This window comes from Amborella trichopoda, chromosome 11 (genome assembly GCF_054954075.1).
Source record: "Amborella trichopoda isolate Santa Cruz 75 chromosome 11, AtrichopodaSantaCruz75HAP2 v2.0, whole genome shotgun sequence".
NCBI lineage: Eukaryota > Viridiplantae > Streptophyta > Magnoliopsida > Amborellales > Amborellaceae > Amborella > Amborella trichopoda.
Window position 1 is genome coordinate 3,103,240 of NC_142346.1, and position 15,644 is coordinate 3,118,883.

Here is a 15,644-nt window from a genome sequence, read left to right on the forward strand (position 1 = left end):
AAAAAACTATAAGCCCCAGTTATAGGTCATTTCGAGAATGGGGATGGGGATGGGGATGTGGTGGTAGTACCACCTAAGCCTCAGTTAAAAATCATGGCCTCTATTCTCACTAACGTTTTAAAAAAATCGATTGTTTCTAGAACGGGTAGTGGGCTTGTAATCCCCACTGATCGACAATTCAATTGTACGTTCGAAATTTCAACTATGAATGATTTACTATCCTGAATATTGTTTAACTTCAATGGTAGATTTCTTGGAAGTGATGAAATTCTTTTATTTCCACAAATGCTCAAGATGGTGATACATGAATATCAGATTTTCCATTGCAAATTATCATAACTAAATACCCTGGACAAGAGACGTGGTCTATCTATGAACTCCTTAAAATCATTGTGGTATGGAGAAAGACCTCACCAAGAGAAATGCGTGCCTAAGAAGTGAAAGGGTCTTCGACGATTGCTCTGATAATTCATTGACGATTGCTCTGATAATTTATTGAGGAAGCAGATGCTGTAGTTTATTCCTTTGGCTTGTTGGGCTTTGATTGATGAGCACTTTGTGAGCTATTGAAGGTTGCTCATGCGAAAGTTCAACTGCATACTTAGAGGGTGAGTGGCAAGTAGTTGTCAAGAGAGAAGTGGTTCTTGAATACATTCGCTATCTTCAAGATTAGTAGATGTTTCTTCAAGTCTCAATACAGATGCTTGGATCAAGGCGATCACCTAGAGAGAGAGAGAGATGTATGGCCAATGTCATTAACTTAAAACATCAGTAAACATGCTTTAGTTCTTGTCATTAATTGGAACTCAAAATTGTCACCTGCAGGGGCGCAACAAGCTCACTCACAGAGAGAGAGAGAGAGAGAGAGAGAGAGAGAGAGAGAGATCACCATGGAGACTGATGCGCACACGAGGCTGAATCCTTTGCAGTTGAATGGGGCCTTACTTGAAAGAAACAAGGCTGAGAATACAAACGAAATTGTTCAGTAAGATAGTTGGCACCACATTAAAGAACAGCTTCATCGATATCATGTCTTCAACTATTCAAGGCACCTTATCACTATAAACTTTATGCTCCACGTAAAATAGCATCCAATATTGTGTATAACAACAGTGAGTGCATTATTTGATGAACTATGTGATGAAAAATGCTCAGAGGGTAATGCGATTCAAACTTCAAATAGCTTCTCCTAAAAGAAACTTACAAGTCAATGGGCTCATTACAAGTGGAGATAATAAACTAGCAGTAGACTGAACACCTGCAACAAATCCTTGAACTTTTCCCTGTTGCATAGCATTCATTGCCCAGATTAATATAATTCCAATACTAAAATAAGAAGTAATTCATTTTTAAATGGAGTAAACTCAGTCAAAGATAAAAATAAAAATAAAAATGGAATGATAAAATGGCTGGGAAGAGAGAAGGAAATGAAGAGAGAAGTGCTAACCATTTAAAATGTGTTCCAAGAAATCTGTTAACTAGCTATTTAAAATGTTTCCCAGTGACATATACATATATTCAGTAGGGAAATTATCACAAAAAGCATATGACATCTTAAAGAGCTGCACATTGAATGATAACAGATTCATCTAGAATCCAAGCAACTACTGAAAGGTCAAAAAACATTATAGTGCACTATAACAAGGGACCATTAAAAGTATAAAATGGAAATCTCAGAATCTGAGATACAAACAAACACAAGACCAAAATGAAGCTGAATGTAATTCTTCTATTAATGAGATTCCAAGGGTAAGTGTTCATATTCTAAGTGGTTTGGTTAAGTATGTCTATATATTTTTTTATAAAATAAGCATTACTTTTTGGGCTTGAGCTAGACAGAACCCAACAATTCAAAATAGATATCATATGCTATAGGAGAGCGACAAAGAAGATTTAATCCCATACCAGAAGTATACGTAATCTAGATTACAGTAAAATTTAACATGTTAAACAAAAATCTTGTGCACGTTCAAATGAAGCAAGGAGATTGATAATTAAAACGAACCTGATCATTTGAGCTTGCTGCTTGTGAAACAATTGCATAAGTCTGTCCAAACATATCAAGAAAATCAATTCACAAAAATTTAAGTATCAGAAATCAGATGTACTTTTAATACTTAAAAATCCAAATTTTTAGAAATGATGGAATAATAATAATACGATAAAAAACATATAATGCAGATTTCTATGAGCATTGAAACTTAATCTTAAAATACTCACTGATGGTTTAACAAGAACATATACTACCCCAAAAGAAGCACCAAGGTATGGTACCTGCATCACCATCATATCCAGCTCCCTCAGCCTTGATTTCCAGGGAGCCTCTAAATTCTCTAATAATTTGGAATATTTTCAAATGGGATGAAACTCATTAGAGATCAAAAAAGGATTTGAAAAATTATCAACAAGTATAACCTCCTTGAAAAAAAAAACGACGAGAAGAAAAACCCAGAAGTACTCTGTCTAGTGAGCTTCAGAAAACAATGTACTTCAAGAGAAACAATGATTGCAAATACCATTGTCTTATAAAGGTGAGGACCTTAAACTCGTTCCAAGCCCGACAAAGGAGGTAGGTTGCATTAGGTGGGAGCCAATATAAAACTTTGTTGCATCTTTTCATGAATTCTGAACGTGTGTTATACTTGATAGAAAAGAATGGAGGAACATGATTTATGTAGCCGACCCCAAATCATTGGCTTGCAGTTAAAAAATCAGCAATAGTTTTATGTCAAAGATGGTGGATAACAAGGGAAATTACTCTGTAGAAAGGAAATTATCACATTCTAGGATTCAACTCTAAGGGGAGCTATACACATTTGTTGTAGTCAACCCAATCTCCTTGAATCTGCCACCTAAAATATGGTTTGCATTACTTGTCTGAGCCACTTTAAGATACCCAGTTTTCTATTATGATGTGCGGATTTCTAAAAACATGGGTGGCCAGACTAGCCTTGTCGCAAAATAGAGTTTATCATCCTACATGTATGGAATCTAACTACTCGGCTGTCTTCTGAATTCTGATACATACCCAAGGTGCCCAAGCCAAGCCATAAAGCAAACCCTGTAAGGAAAATGAAAGAGATGAATGGAACACCATAAAATATAAGCAATTTTTAATCTATAAAATTAAACTGATATAAAAAAGGATCAGATAATGAGCTTTATTCATAGTTACATACATAACAGACTGATGAGACCAGCGCAAGGCAAAGGACCCATTTCTCACCCATCAAAACATTGATGACTGGAAGCACCAGAATCTAAAACCAAAATGCACAATTTTACCATGGAAGCTCTTGAAACCAGACTGCATGGTACAAAAAACCAAAAGAGGAATGCAACACATTGAAAAAAAAAATCATTTCAATGCTGCAAATTTGAATGAATTCTAAAGTAGCAAATAACTAATTTTAAGTCATTGAAATCATTTCATTATGTTTTCTTGGTTCATGATCTTATTTGACAAAAAGAAAAAAGAAAAAGAAAAAAAAGAAGGTGGAAACCAACCGAGAACGCATTACAACACCATGTACCTGTCTTGTGTACTTTTGCATTTATCAAATCAAAACTGGCTGTATATTCAATTTATTTTTATCTCCCTTAAGATGCTACACTGTGTTAATTTGGAGAGAGTACAATATACTGTCCTTTTGCTATAGAGGAGAATATCTACAAATTTCAACTCCCCATCACGTCTGTAATATAACACCTACTGAATAGACGTGAATGACAAGTGATTTCACTTCAATAAAAACTATTGTCACAAGGAAGCAAACTCGAAACAAGAAAACTTATATAGACCAAATAAAATGGACTGGATGATGTGGATTACTGCAACCTTACTTCTACAAGGTTGCAACCTTCTATAAACTTTTTCCTACACACACATACATATGAGGAGCATGATTGACAGAGAAATAAAAATGCTAGTGATTGCAACGTGAATGTAATGCCACACAAAAAATGCAATCTGATGCATAATATATTCATATAATAGCTGATGGATAATTCAAGAATCCAACAAAGTTATAGAGAGGAACACACAAGTATTTGACTGTAGTATAGGTAGGAGATGACGATAATACGGTTTATGAAGTAGAGGATTGTGATGCATGCCCCTTGTCTATGTCTAAGGTTTACATAAAAGGAACTTAATATTGGTATAGATTAAATTTCAGAATGTAATATAGTATTATGGATTTTTTTTGGTGGAAGAACATAACACATCTTGAGAAGAATCTAGATGTGTCAGATTTCATGTGTCTATGCCTCTCAAGATTCCTCTCGTCAATATTATGAAAAAAAAATAATTTAGTAGTTGATAACATATATACGGATAAAATTGTAAAAAATGGCATGCTTCCAAAAACATTAACTACAAGAAACCTCAAAATAATAAAGACAAAGTAATCAGAAAAGATCAAAGGCAATAAGAACTTCCAATGCAACAAGAACTTCCAATGGTGAAATAAATAGCCCCCATATATTCACCTTCTCAGTGCAAAATAACAAGAAAACCTAGGGCACGATATACCTGAGAGAATATGGAACCTATTCCAACCATCATTAGGATTTCTGCAAATTGATTCTTGCTGAAACCAAAAGCCGACTTTAGATAGTACTGCACAAGATTATGCATGTCCATTAAATTAGTTTCAGATAAGATATCCGTAGAGAGCAGAAAGTAACCCTCCAAGAAACTGAACTTTAGCACTTCACGAAAATGGTCATTGGCACTGTCTACTAGTTAATTTCTCCAAATGGAACTGGTAAAGGAATAACAAAATGCCTAAGAGAGGCATCTCATAACACGAAACCCAAAGTTTAATTTCTTTAATGTGGATATGTTGATGAAATTGTCTAACATTGCAAATCGCAACATGTATCTTCCATTTGATTTTCTAATTGTTACCCTACTAACGTCTGTTCCATCTGATTTTATTTATTTATTTATTATGTTTTTCAGTTGGTTTGATTTGTGCCTATTGTAGATGTTAGAAGACAAATTACAATCATTAATCACAAAAATTAGCACATGGATGAGACATTTATGGAAGAAAACTAGTTTCAGAAATCAAGGACCTAAGCAAGGGGCTAATCAAATTGACACAGGCAACATATGAAGAAAATCGGAGGCATTAAATCCCCAGCTCACATTTCCTACATCCAAAGAAGATAAAACTTATAGAATTTAACTTGCAGAGAAAAGGATTAGGTTCAATATCTTGTATCTTAAAGAAGTTGAAATGGCAGGGTTGAAAGTCTAGAACTCAAGGCGTGTGCCAAACCCCAAAAGTCTTTTCGACAGTGTTCCAATCAATTTATCCTATTTCAGTAGAAATACAATCATGCTTACTTGGCCTGCAATGCATGCTCTATCTAATTCTAATCCCACGCAAGCTATTAGCAATTCCTTAGAAAATGCAGCCTGTATCCCAACACCCTTGTTCTTGTAAATCTAATCATGAGGAATCCACTAGTCGCACGTTGTGTTTCTTATTAGTTTGGATAGGATCCATTTCATAAATCATGATTAAAAAAAAAAAACTATCTCTAAATTTGTATATAGAAGATTTTGATGAAAACAAAAAGTAATAAGGTAATAAATGACATAGAAAACTCAAGGATGGGGTTTCTATGAGTTCCTTGCCTCACATGTGCATGTTGTCCCCCTACTAAAGCCCATCTTAGAGATTGATTTTGAATTCTAGGTCATGGTGATCTTAAATATGAAAATTACTAAACTTTTAATTTTCAAAAGTAATTTTCTTTTCAAATTTTTTTAAACCATGTGTTAGGTGACTTTTTCTCAAGGTCCATCTTAAGATGGACGCCGGATGGTCAGCAAACCACATGCGTCCCCTGACTCATATAGCACTTTTCCAAAACTAAAATGTTGCATGAGGCATATCATCAAAGTGTAATTCAGACAATATATGGTGCATTAAAGAAATGTGAAATAGGAGGGAATCATACCAGCAAGACACTGCTAATTCCAGACATTCCCAACTCATAAAAGAATGAAACAATTGTGATGTGCTTGAGTGTGCCCCTGTTAAAGCACATAAAATCCAAATGTCATATACCAATGCCTCTATAGGAACGTAATAAGTTTAGAAATATCATTGATAAACAACTATAAATGAGCACATCCCATACATCAAAATAGAGGATTAGCATAAATCAACAAAGAGAAGTTGAAATTATTGAAAGTATAAAATAAGTAAAATATCAACAAACCTATGGCTAACCACAGTGACAGTATCTTTCATTGAATTCCATCTTTCATTAAACACATTTTGGACCATAAGCATTAAAGGTACATGTTGCTCCAACCGAGAAGAAGAGTTAACCGTCTCGATCAGAAATAGTTTTAAGTATACAGTGGAGATGATCAACAAACATACTGAGACCTGATTAAACAAATTGGTCAGAAATATCAACAAAAATATAAATAAATATATGGTTTAACAAACAGGTTATGATAGTTAACCTCAAATATGTAATCTTCTGGGAGGAAACGTGCAAGTATATTCCCTAGGACGTGTGAAGCAGAAAAAAGTCCAGTTATACATCCAAATGCTGTTGCTCGCTTACTCACTTCCACAACATCTGCCTACCAAAAGAAGTAGATGTAAATGTTTCATCTTTCTACTAATTCCAAAGATGCTTGCCATAAATTATAGATGAGCTATTCAAAAACAACCTTAGCGTGCCCAGCTAGATGTCAAAACAAGAAACGTCCAGCAAAGAAACATTGGTCACAAGATCAACATCCATATTAAGGGTTAAGTACTATAAATTTTGGCAAATGAACTGATTCATTAATAACCAAGATGAATAGTAGCATATCAAGAATAGTAACGGATATTTATGGCCGAAGGTATCGGTATGGTATGCTCAAAACCTAAAGAGGAAGTCAAATTCATTCCTAACAACAAGAAAATCAATAACAAAGGGAAAAATCTTACCGCATAGGCAACTGATATGCAAAAGATACTTCCTTGACTTATGATATATGATATTGTTCGAGCTACGTAATATACATATACAAACACCTTCGATTTACTCCAAGCAAGTAAAGCTGAAACGAGCAGTTGTGGTATTAGAGGATACTTCCAGCAAGTCAATTTCTATAATTAGAAACCAATGTTATGAAAACAATTATCTTGAACAGCAGAAAAGTGTGGCTCATGACATAGTCAAACTCGAAGAAATAGCAAAGTTAGAAAGTAAGCAATATTGAACAAGTGTATCATAGTCATGCAAGATCAGCCATCTAGGAGTAAAACCAAGTATACATCCACATAGACTATTCGTATAACATGAGCTTTCACAGACGAAAACAATTTTAATCAGAGAGAGTATCCAGAAAATAACATGATCATAATTTAGGGAAAATTACACTTTAATGATATATATCTAATTGAAAGTATCAATCTAAGCATGACAAGAAATGAAAAGATGCACCATATTGGTACCTAGACGCTTTTGTTTTTGCATATTCTGATATCAAATTGATGATGAAGTAGTCGGATATTCATGTGCATATTCAGATATTCATGTGCTTACTGTACATCATGTCCGTGAACAATACGTATTGTGTGACAATTGTTCTACGAAGTAGCAGCTAGATGCTGACATCATTTATTAAGATATATGTCATACCGAAAGGAACTATAGATGTGGAAATGGTAAGGAGTAGTATTGGTTTGCGTCCATATTCATCTGCAAGTTGACCAAGGAGAGGAAGCACAAACATTTTGAATACTCCAACAACCTGCTTGTACATCATGACGCTTAAAGCTTAAGTACATCAAGAGAGAATAACAAATATAGTAATTTTAAGAACTCTTGAAGCACATGCAACATTACATGAACCAGAAAAATGCTGATATACAATGGATGTTAATAAGTTACAGAATGTCAAGAAGGAAATTTATGGAATAACAATACTGAAAGATGATCGAAAATAGCAAAAACTTAAAGAAGAGTAATATATAAATACGTTGATTTCTTGAATGAAATTACTTGATTTCCTCTTGAACATTAACCTTACGCTATTAAAAAGTGAATATCTTTAGAGGAATGAAGGTATCTATTATTGATTTCTAATGTAGAATAACAATTGCAAGGAATAAATCAGAAAAATGACTTCTATCGCCAAACATATCCCTGATGGATACTTGACTATTGCATGTTTCACCTCTTGTCTCAGTACAAACATCGATTGACTCAGAATTGCCAATCAATGGGTGTGAGCAAGGGATAAACCAAGAGATAAATCATGAGAAGAAAATTAGTCACTCACAGCAAGATTATACCACCTGCAGAACAATGTGCCATATTCATAATGTCTAAATTAAACTCCTTTTTTTTAGCTGCATGCACCTAAGATTTTAGGTATCTAACCTATAATCTCCATATGTTCATGTCTCTGAGCATGGCCATGCACAAATGAAAATTAATAGACTGACACAACCCAAACCAATGAGTCGTCTAGTATTTTAAAGAGATGCATGTACTTCTATATCAGTTGCTTAGTTCATTTTCTCCTTGTTTTGTTGTGTCATGTATGTGCATCTTCAAGCACTATTTATGTCTATACCCAGAAAACATGATGTATGTTTTAAGGGTAATAGGTGGTTTGGTCCCTTTTCCTTATCAATCCATTCCATTAGAATTTCATGACAAGAAAGAATTCAAGGTGGAGTAGCATACAAACCCATGTACCCGTTCTAAGTAAGAATCAAAGGAATGCAACATAGAAGATAAACATCTTGACGCATCACAAAAACCATGGGAATTGAACCTCTTTTGTAAAACAGAATGAAGGTTTCATATCGAAAATCTATGAAGGTTCCACATCTTGTACAATATACGTAAAGTTGCACTGTATGAGCATATGGCTAACAAATTTTACTGCTTAAATTAATAGGAGACCAGTGTTATGGGCTTGACCGAGTCCACTTGGACTCAACGAGTAACTTGGCTAGGGGGAGGCCGAGTTATCCCAATTTGTATGTACAATTGGGGTACATCAAAAAATTCAAAATAATCCTAAAAAAATTGTAAAAGATGTCGATATTTTTTTATATATAATTTGGATGTTTTGGCAAATATTGGCGATTTTATTTTAGATAATCCGCATATATATATATATATATATATATATATATATATATATATATATATATATATATATACATATATGGGAAAAGATCCTGTCAGCCCAATGGCGTACTGCTACAGAAAACGCCAACGGCCCAGAGTGAATATGAGTTGATTTGACTATCCTGGATGTCCGTTAGTGTTTGAATTTAACTTTTTTTGTACAAATCGAAATGATTTAAAATTTGTTTGTGCGGATTATTTTTTTTATATTTTTATTAGGTGCACCTTGATGAGAAGAACATACACTTAAAATTTCAAGTGATTTGGATTTATAGAAAAAATTAAAATTCAAACCCGAAAAGAGGTCGTGACCATCAGATCGGCCCAGATTCAATCTGAGCCATTGGCGTTTACTGTAGCGATCAGCTAGTGGGCGTACTGAATCCACTCCCTATATATATATATATATATATATATATATATATATATATATATATATATATATAAGAGAGCAGAGAGAGAGAGAGCAAAGAGAGAAGTCGTTCTTCGCTTCCTTCTTCAGGCATAGGGCTTCCCTTCTTATAGGCATTAGGTTGAAGTATTTTATAATTTTATTTGAATTCCGGGACAGGTGGGTGGTGGTGGATAGATAGCATCTTTCTTTATATATATATATATATATATATATATATATATATGAATTTTTTGACAATTTTCCCAATTATAAATCAAATTTTTTAAAGAAAAAAAGTTTATAGCCTGAAAAATTCAAATTAAGGCACACCTCAAAAGTTCCCTGGAAGATATTGTTTTGATGTCTAAAAACCCTCAAATCCATCATCTCGACCTCAAGATGCATAGACGTGAGTTTGGATAATAGTGCATCTTGTAACGTATTATCTGGGTCGTCAAGTTTCAATATTTTCAAGTGTTTATAAATCTACTTGACCTATCGCCCAATCCGGATAAGATATCGTTGATAGCAATCCGGATCCTGTAATTTATCGAGATCCGACCTTGTCTCCTCCGAACCAGCTAGGTTGGGCCGGTCCGTACTAATTTTGTTTTGTCAATGTGAACCGAACATTTCAACCGGTACTCATGATTTTCATTTTTTATTTCTTATACAATTACTGAACTATTTACTTCCTAAAAAAATTCACTAGAGGGCCACATGCATACTTCTTAGGTATGTTCTAGCCCAACCCACCAATACCTAGCCCAACCCACCAAGATATGTGACATACACCTCACGCGTGGTACCTTGGCCTCACCCACCGGCACCTTAGCCCCACCCACCAAGGCATGCTCTATACCTCTCACGTGAGGAACCTTTTTCTATTGTTGTTGGGTTCTCCATCTTTTGTACCCACATTACTTCTCAAAAGCTACGATGTGGGACTAATTTGGTTTACCCCTCTCGAACTTCTCATTGAGATGAATAAGACTCTGGCCATTATAAATTGTAGGGTGATAATACTATGGAAGTACATTACTTTGCAAAATATACTATATGATATCTATGATGTGGGATTCAAATTTTTTTTTTTATGAATTTTGACATTGTTATTTTCCAGTTTTTAGGGGAAAATATTTTTTTGAATATTTTTTTAATGTCATAACATTGAAACTTATAAGAGGATTTATTTTTATTTCTAATCATACGATATGGAAGTGCTTTCTAATATTTTTTGAATCATGTTTATTACAATATTAGAATTAATAATTATATATTGATAATCAAATCTAGTATTTTATTTATTAATTTATTTGAATTATAAAAATATATAATGTATTATTTTTGTTATAGTAGTAAATAAGATTCTTTAAATTAGATGATATTATAGGACAATTTTTAAATTTATTCTTATTTTTATAGTAAAATAACTATGACATATAAACTAATATTCAGTGTATGATATTATAGTTAGTTAAGTTGTGATAATTTTGGATGAGTAAAGATAAATGTTTGATGTGATATTAATTTCACTTTATAAGAGGTATTATTTTTTTAATCTTCTAATATGGAATTGTTTTTTAATATTTTTTGAATCATTTTGATGCATTATAATATTATATTATAGTTAATAATTATACAAATATTCAAACAGGGAAATGTTTTAATATTCACGTATTTTTGCAAATAATGAAAGTACATAATGTAACACCCACAATTGTTTTTCCAAACTCAAAAAGCATTATTTTTAAAGATTTTTAGAGATTTTTTTAATTTTTTTTAAGACCAAAACGGGCTGATATGACCGATTCTTCGATCTGGATCTCCAATCCACCGATCTGACACAGTTTTTGGGGTAGTCGGTCCGGGTCACCGATCTATTTTTTTAAACCTTGATATACATTATATTTGAAGCTTTAAATTTTATAATTAAAGGTGAAAATAAATTTTTAGGCCATCACAAAGATTTTTCCTACTAAAAAATCATCTTTCGACGCTATTTAGAGGTACCCTTACTTTGATTGTTTAGGGACCAAACCTTACACGAAGTAAACCCTTTTTAAAATTCATTTTTTTCTATACTTTTTTAAGGTCATTTGGAGTTTTTAAGGTTGTTTTTTTATTTTGTTTAACTTTTTACTTGCTTCATTTTATTTTTCAAAAGTTGCTGTCATTTTTTAATGGGTGTGGTTTCTATAAGGTTGCAACCTTAAACAATCCCATTAAGGCCCACATCCAAAGTTTTGGTGTAAAAAATTATTAGGATTATCTGAAATCCAATTTTCGCCTCTAATTATAAAATTTTAAACTCCAAAAATGGTTAAAATCAAGTAGATATATAACCATATGAAAATCTTGAAAATGGACGGTTTAGATAAATATGTTGCAAGATGCACTATTTCTGGGACTCGATTGTTTTTTTTTTTTCATATTCATACATCTCAATGTCGAGATAGTCAATTAGATAGTTTTTCAGCATTAAAATGATGGATTTTTGAGGTGCGCCTTTAATTCTACATTTTAAGGTTGCAACCTTATATAAACTTTTTCTTTTTTTAATTTATCAGAGGGTTTTTGGTCCTGTACACGAGTCCCCAAGTAACTCACCTCAGCCAAGGGACTCACGAGTTCCTCATCATGGTAGGAGACAAATATAGAAACAGCACATACTTTCAGGATTGAAAGATGAAAGCCATAAATACTCTATATAACATAAAATGACTGGAAAACAAAATAACATATATGAAACAATTGTTCCAAAACTGCACATTTCAAAGCTTCTCATGGAAATAGGATAGACAACTTTCCACATTAGATACTCTAGACCACCAGATAACACTAATGTATTGTCTATTCCATGTATCTTAAGATTGAAACAAAAATTCACAAGCACAAATCGGCGTCTATCTGACAACACAATAACAATTAGAAATTATGCAAGTTAAAAGTTACAATCATTCAGCACTCTCAAAGCTCTATGCAAATACATACAAGCTTAGAGAACGCCATCCCTTTGCACAAATTAAACAAAAATTGCAGGAAAATGAGAAAAAATATTGAAAAGTAATCAATCTGCACATAAATGCAGAGGAAACAAATCAAAAGTATTTTCATGAGAACGAAACTAAACAGAGACCTCCATCCAGAATAACTGAATATACAGGGAACAAAATAGATACATATAAAGTTGATCATTGAAAAGAAATTCAAATAATCACCGTTTGTTGAAGTCCACTGAGGTAAATAGCTTGAGAACAAGTCGACTTCCCAGGGCACAGAGCACTGGTAGTAACATCAACGAGCACTGAAACAGTCATCTCCTCAGCGATCCAGTGAATAACAAGAGGAACCAGAAGGTGAACCAGAGGACCTAGGGTTTCGAAACCAGCAAACCTCATTCTCCTTGCACTCAGTAAAATCGCAGGACATTTTTGAAGAAAGGAAAACCAGGTATTTATAGGTGGTCACCTCTCAGAAGGCGGGAAACAGTGCCCCTCAAGCCCACGTCAGCGCGAGCCGCAGTCCACGGATTCCACGTGGATCTAAAAAGAGAGCACAAGCATCGCCGTCGCCACGTAGGATAACACGCGCGAGATTGAGATGTGGCATGAAGGAGAAAGTGAGTAGGATCGCACGTGCAGTAAACCTCACCTGAATCCCACAGAGTAGGAGAGAAAACAAGTAAATGACCTCTTATTTTCGGCAAAATAACAATCAAGCCCTTTAAGTTTTTGGAAAAGTAATGATGCAGCATGCTTTTCAGATAGATTTGAAAGGCAAAATCATCTTTATTTTGTTTAATAAAAGTTTGTGGAATTTTTTATATCTCAGCATAGGTGGTAAGGGTGATGGGGTTACAAAATAATGTCTTGAGTTTTATTTTATTAAAAATAAATAAACTTTACCTTTCTGTTGAACTACTCAAAAAAAAGAAACCGATGCTTGCTAATGGCAAATAATTTCAACTCAAGATTACAAAAGATTTTTCTAGGTTGAGAATTGGACATGATGTTTTTCAAAATTGATCTAGCAAAAGATTGATAAAGATTGGTAGTATATATGCTCCCAAAAGTCAGGATAAATTAGTTTTGTTTTTGTTGACAAATAGAGGAAAATACTCAGATTCTTTCTATAGTTGCAAATCAATGGACTTTTCCATGGGTAGGTTTAAGTGCGTCTAGGTACATATCATGAGCATTTATTGCAGAGTTTTGATTTTAAAACCCAAAGTTATTCACAATCTCAATCACCGCAATCGTGAATTTGAAAAAAAAAGAAGTAAGTTTGAAACCGTAAATTTATTTATTTAGTCCATTTTTTTGACTGTTTAATTTAATTCTTTAAAATATTATCATATCTTCATTGCTTTAGGAGCCCAAATCTATAAATTTTATAACAAAAAATTGCAGTATTTGGGACTAAATTCAGCTACTGATGCCCTTAAAAAGTAGGGAAGGCGGATAAGCAAGCACACCAAAAATTTTCCTTTTTCTAATTCTTTCACTTTGAGTAATTTTCTTCTTTAATGTTTTTTCTTCTTCATCCCCTTTGTTTGAAATAGGGTTTTGGTAAGGACATGGGTGAACCATATGCTAAAATATTTGACTTTATTGGGGTAGCTAATATGTTACGTGTGTGATTTGTATAAAGTTGAGGCTCTAAACTATTGGAGTAAAGCACACCTTCAAATATCGTTAAAAAATATCGTTTTAGTACTAAAAATCTTTATGATGGTTTAAAAATTTATTTTCATCCTTAATTATAAAACTTAAAGTTAAAAAAAAGTACAAATCAAACAAATATATAAATATCTAAAAATTTTGAAAATTGACGATTTAGATAATGCATTACAAGATGCACTATTTTTAAGATTTGAAGTCCGTTTTTTTTAACCTCTGTGTATTTCAGGTTGATATAATCGGTTTTGACGGCTTTTCGACATTGAAACAACTTCTTCCAATGAATTTTTTACGTACACCTTAGTTTGGTTGTTCAGGGCCTCAAATATAAACTTTTCCATATGTTATTTCTGAACTTTAAACTAGGTTATTTGAAGCTGGGATATTATACTTAATAAATTCTTGAGTGTGAAAGTGGAATTTGGAATATTGTGGCTCTTCCACATCGATCAATGCCAATCTAAAACAAATGAGTTTCTTGTAAGGAAAAGAAAAGTTGCATGAATCGTGAGCAACTGTCTCTCTCAAGATGACATCAGATGTTTGAAAACTCGAAACTAATTATCGGTCTTACCTTGTTGCTATTAAATAAAGTTGTTAGCTTGTTATTTAATGGTTGTTTACTAGCCATAGGGTTTTCTAGGGCGTCATGTTTCATGTCGGTTTCTTCGTGTTTGCAAATAATCAAAATCCGGTTAAATAGTCAACCGAATGGCAAAGAAATTACATAGAAATTTCCTTGAAATAATCCCCAAATTCAGTAAGAAACATAGAAATTTCATGAAATAATCCCTAAATTCAGTAAGAAACATACAAATTTCATGAAATAATCCCCAAAGAAAATAGGATTTTTTGGTTCGAAGAGTTCTTTACTAAACTGAATTTTGAGACATCTTTTATGGTTAAATTGGCCTGATATTAGCAATTTAAGCAAAAGAAAAAAGAAAAAGAGAGACATTAATAATAAATTTGATCAAATTTGAGAAAAATAACCAATATGGTATCCACCATACATGCTCTGTGGTGAATTTCTCATAAGAGTGAAACTTACTACTCTTCAAATATTCTTAGATATAAAAGTCGGTCATATTTACTGCAGGAAACAACAAAGACTATCATTTACGACACACATTAAAAGAAAACATACACGAGTGCATGAAAAGATCATCAACCATTGAAGTTTTCTATGGTAAGAAAACATAAATGGGCAATTAAGTATAAAATAGTTTGAAAAAATATATCAGGATCCATATGGAAAATACCAGAACTTATTGGCTCATCACCGTCCAATTAGGACAGTGTTTTATCATTGCCCAATTAAAAGGTTGGATTCATATGGATAAAAAATATTAATTTAAGTGCTAGGTGAAATCCATTCCATCACCATTTAACCA

The 15,644-nt window shown here is 33.2% G+C and overlaps 1 protein-coding gene across 9 annotated transcripts; it reads right to left on the bottom strand.

Annotated features, from left to right (window-relative positions):
- Positions 1-249: 249 nt before the first annotated feature.
- LOC18441314 (uncharacterized) lies at positions 250-13,313 on the bottom strand. Of its 9 annotated transcripts, none has more exons than XM_006851432.4 (14): positions 12,790-13,313; positions 7,669-7,780; positions 6,972-7,084; positions 6,494-6,616; positions 6,241-6,413; positions 5,977-6,052; positions 4,535-4,621; positions 3,180-3,260; positions 3,029-3,061; positions 2,221-2,274; positions 2,006-2,047; positions 1,205-1,283; positions 890-960; positions 250-722 (listed from the first exon to the last, which is right to left on the bottom strand). In XM_006851432.4, exons 1-14 carry the CDS (start codon positions 12,967-12,969, stop codon positions 627-629), a joined length of 1,320 nt encoding a protein of 439 aa, XP_006851495.2. In that variant the 5' UTR covers positions 12,970-13,313; the 3' UTR covers positions 250-626. The 9 variants fall into 9 exon arrangements, with proteins under 9 accessions (XP_006851495.2, XP_088708138.1, XP_088708135.1 ...); XM_088852012.1 differs by having other exon boundaries at positions 6,494-6,612; positions 12,790-13,000; XM_088852009.1 differs by lacking the exon at positions 2,221-2,274.
- Positions 13,314-15,644: the final 2,331 nt, after the last annotated feature.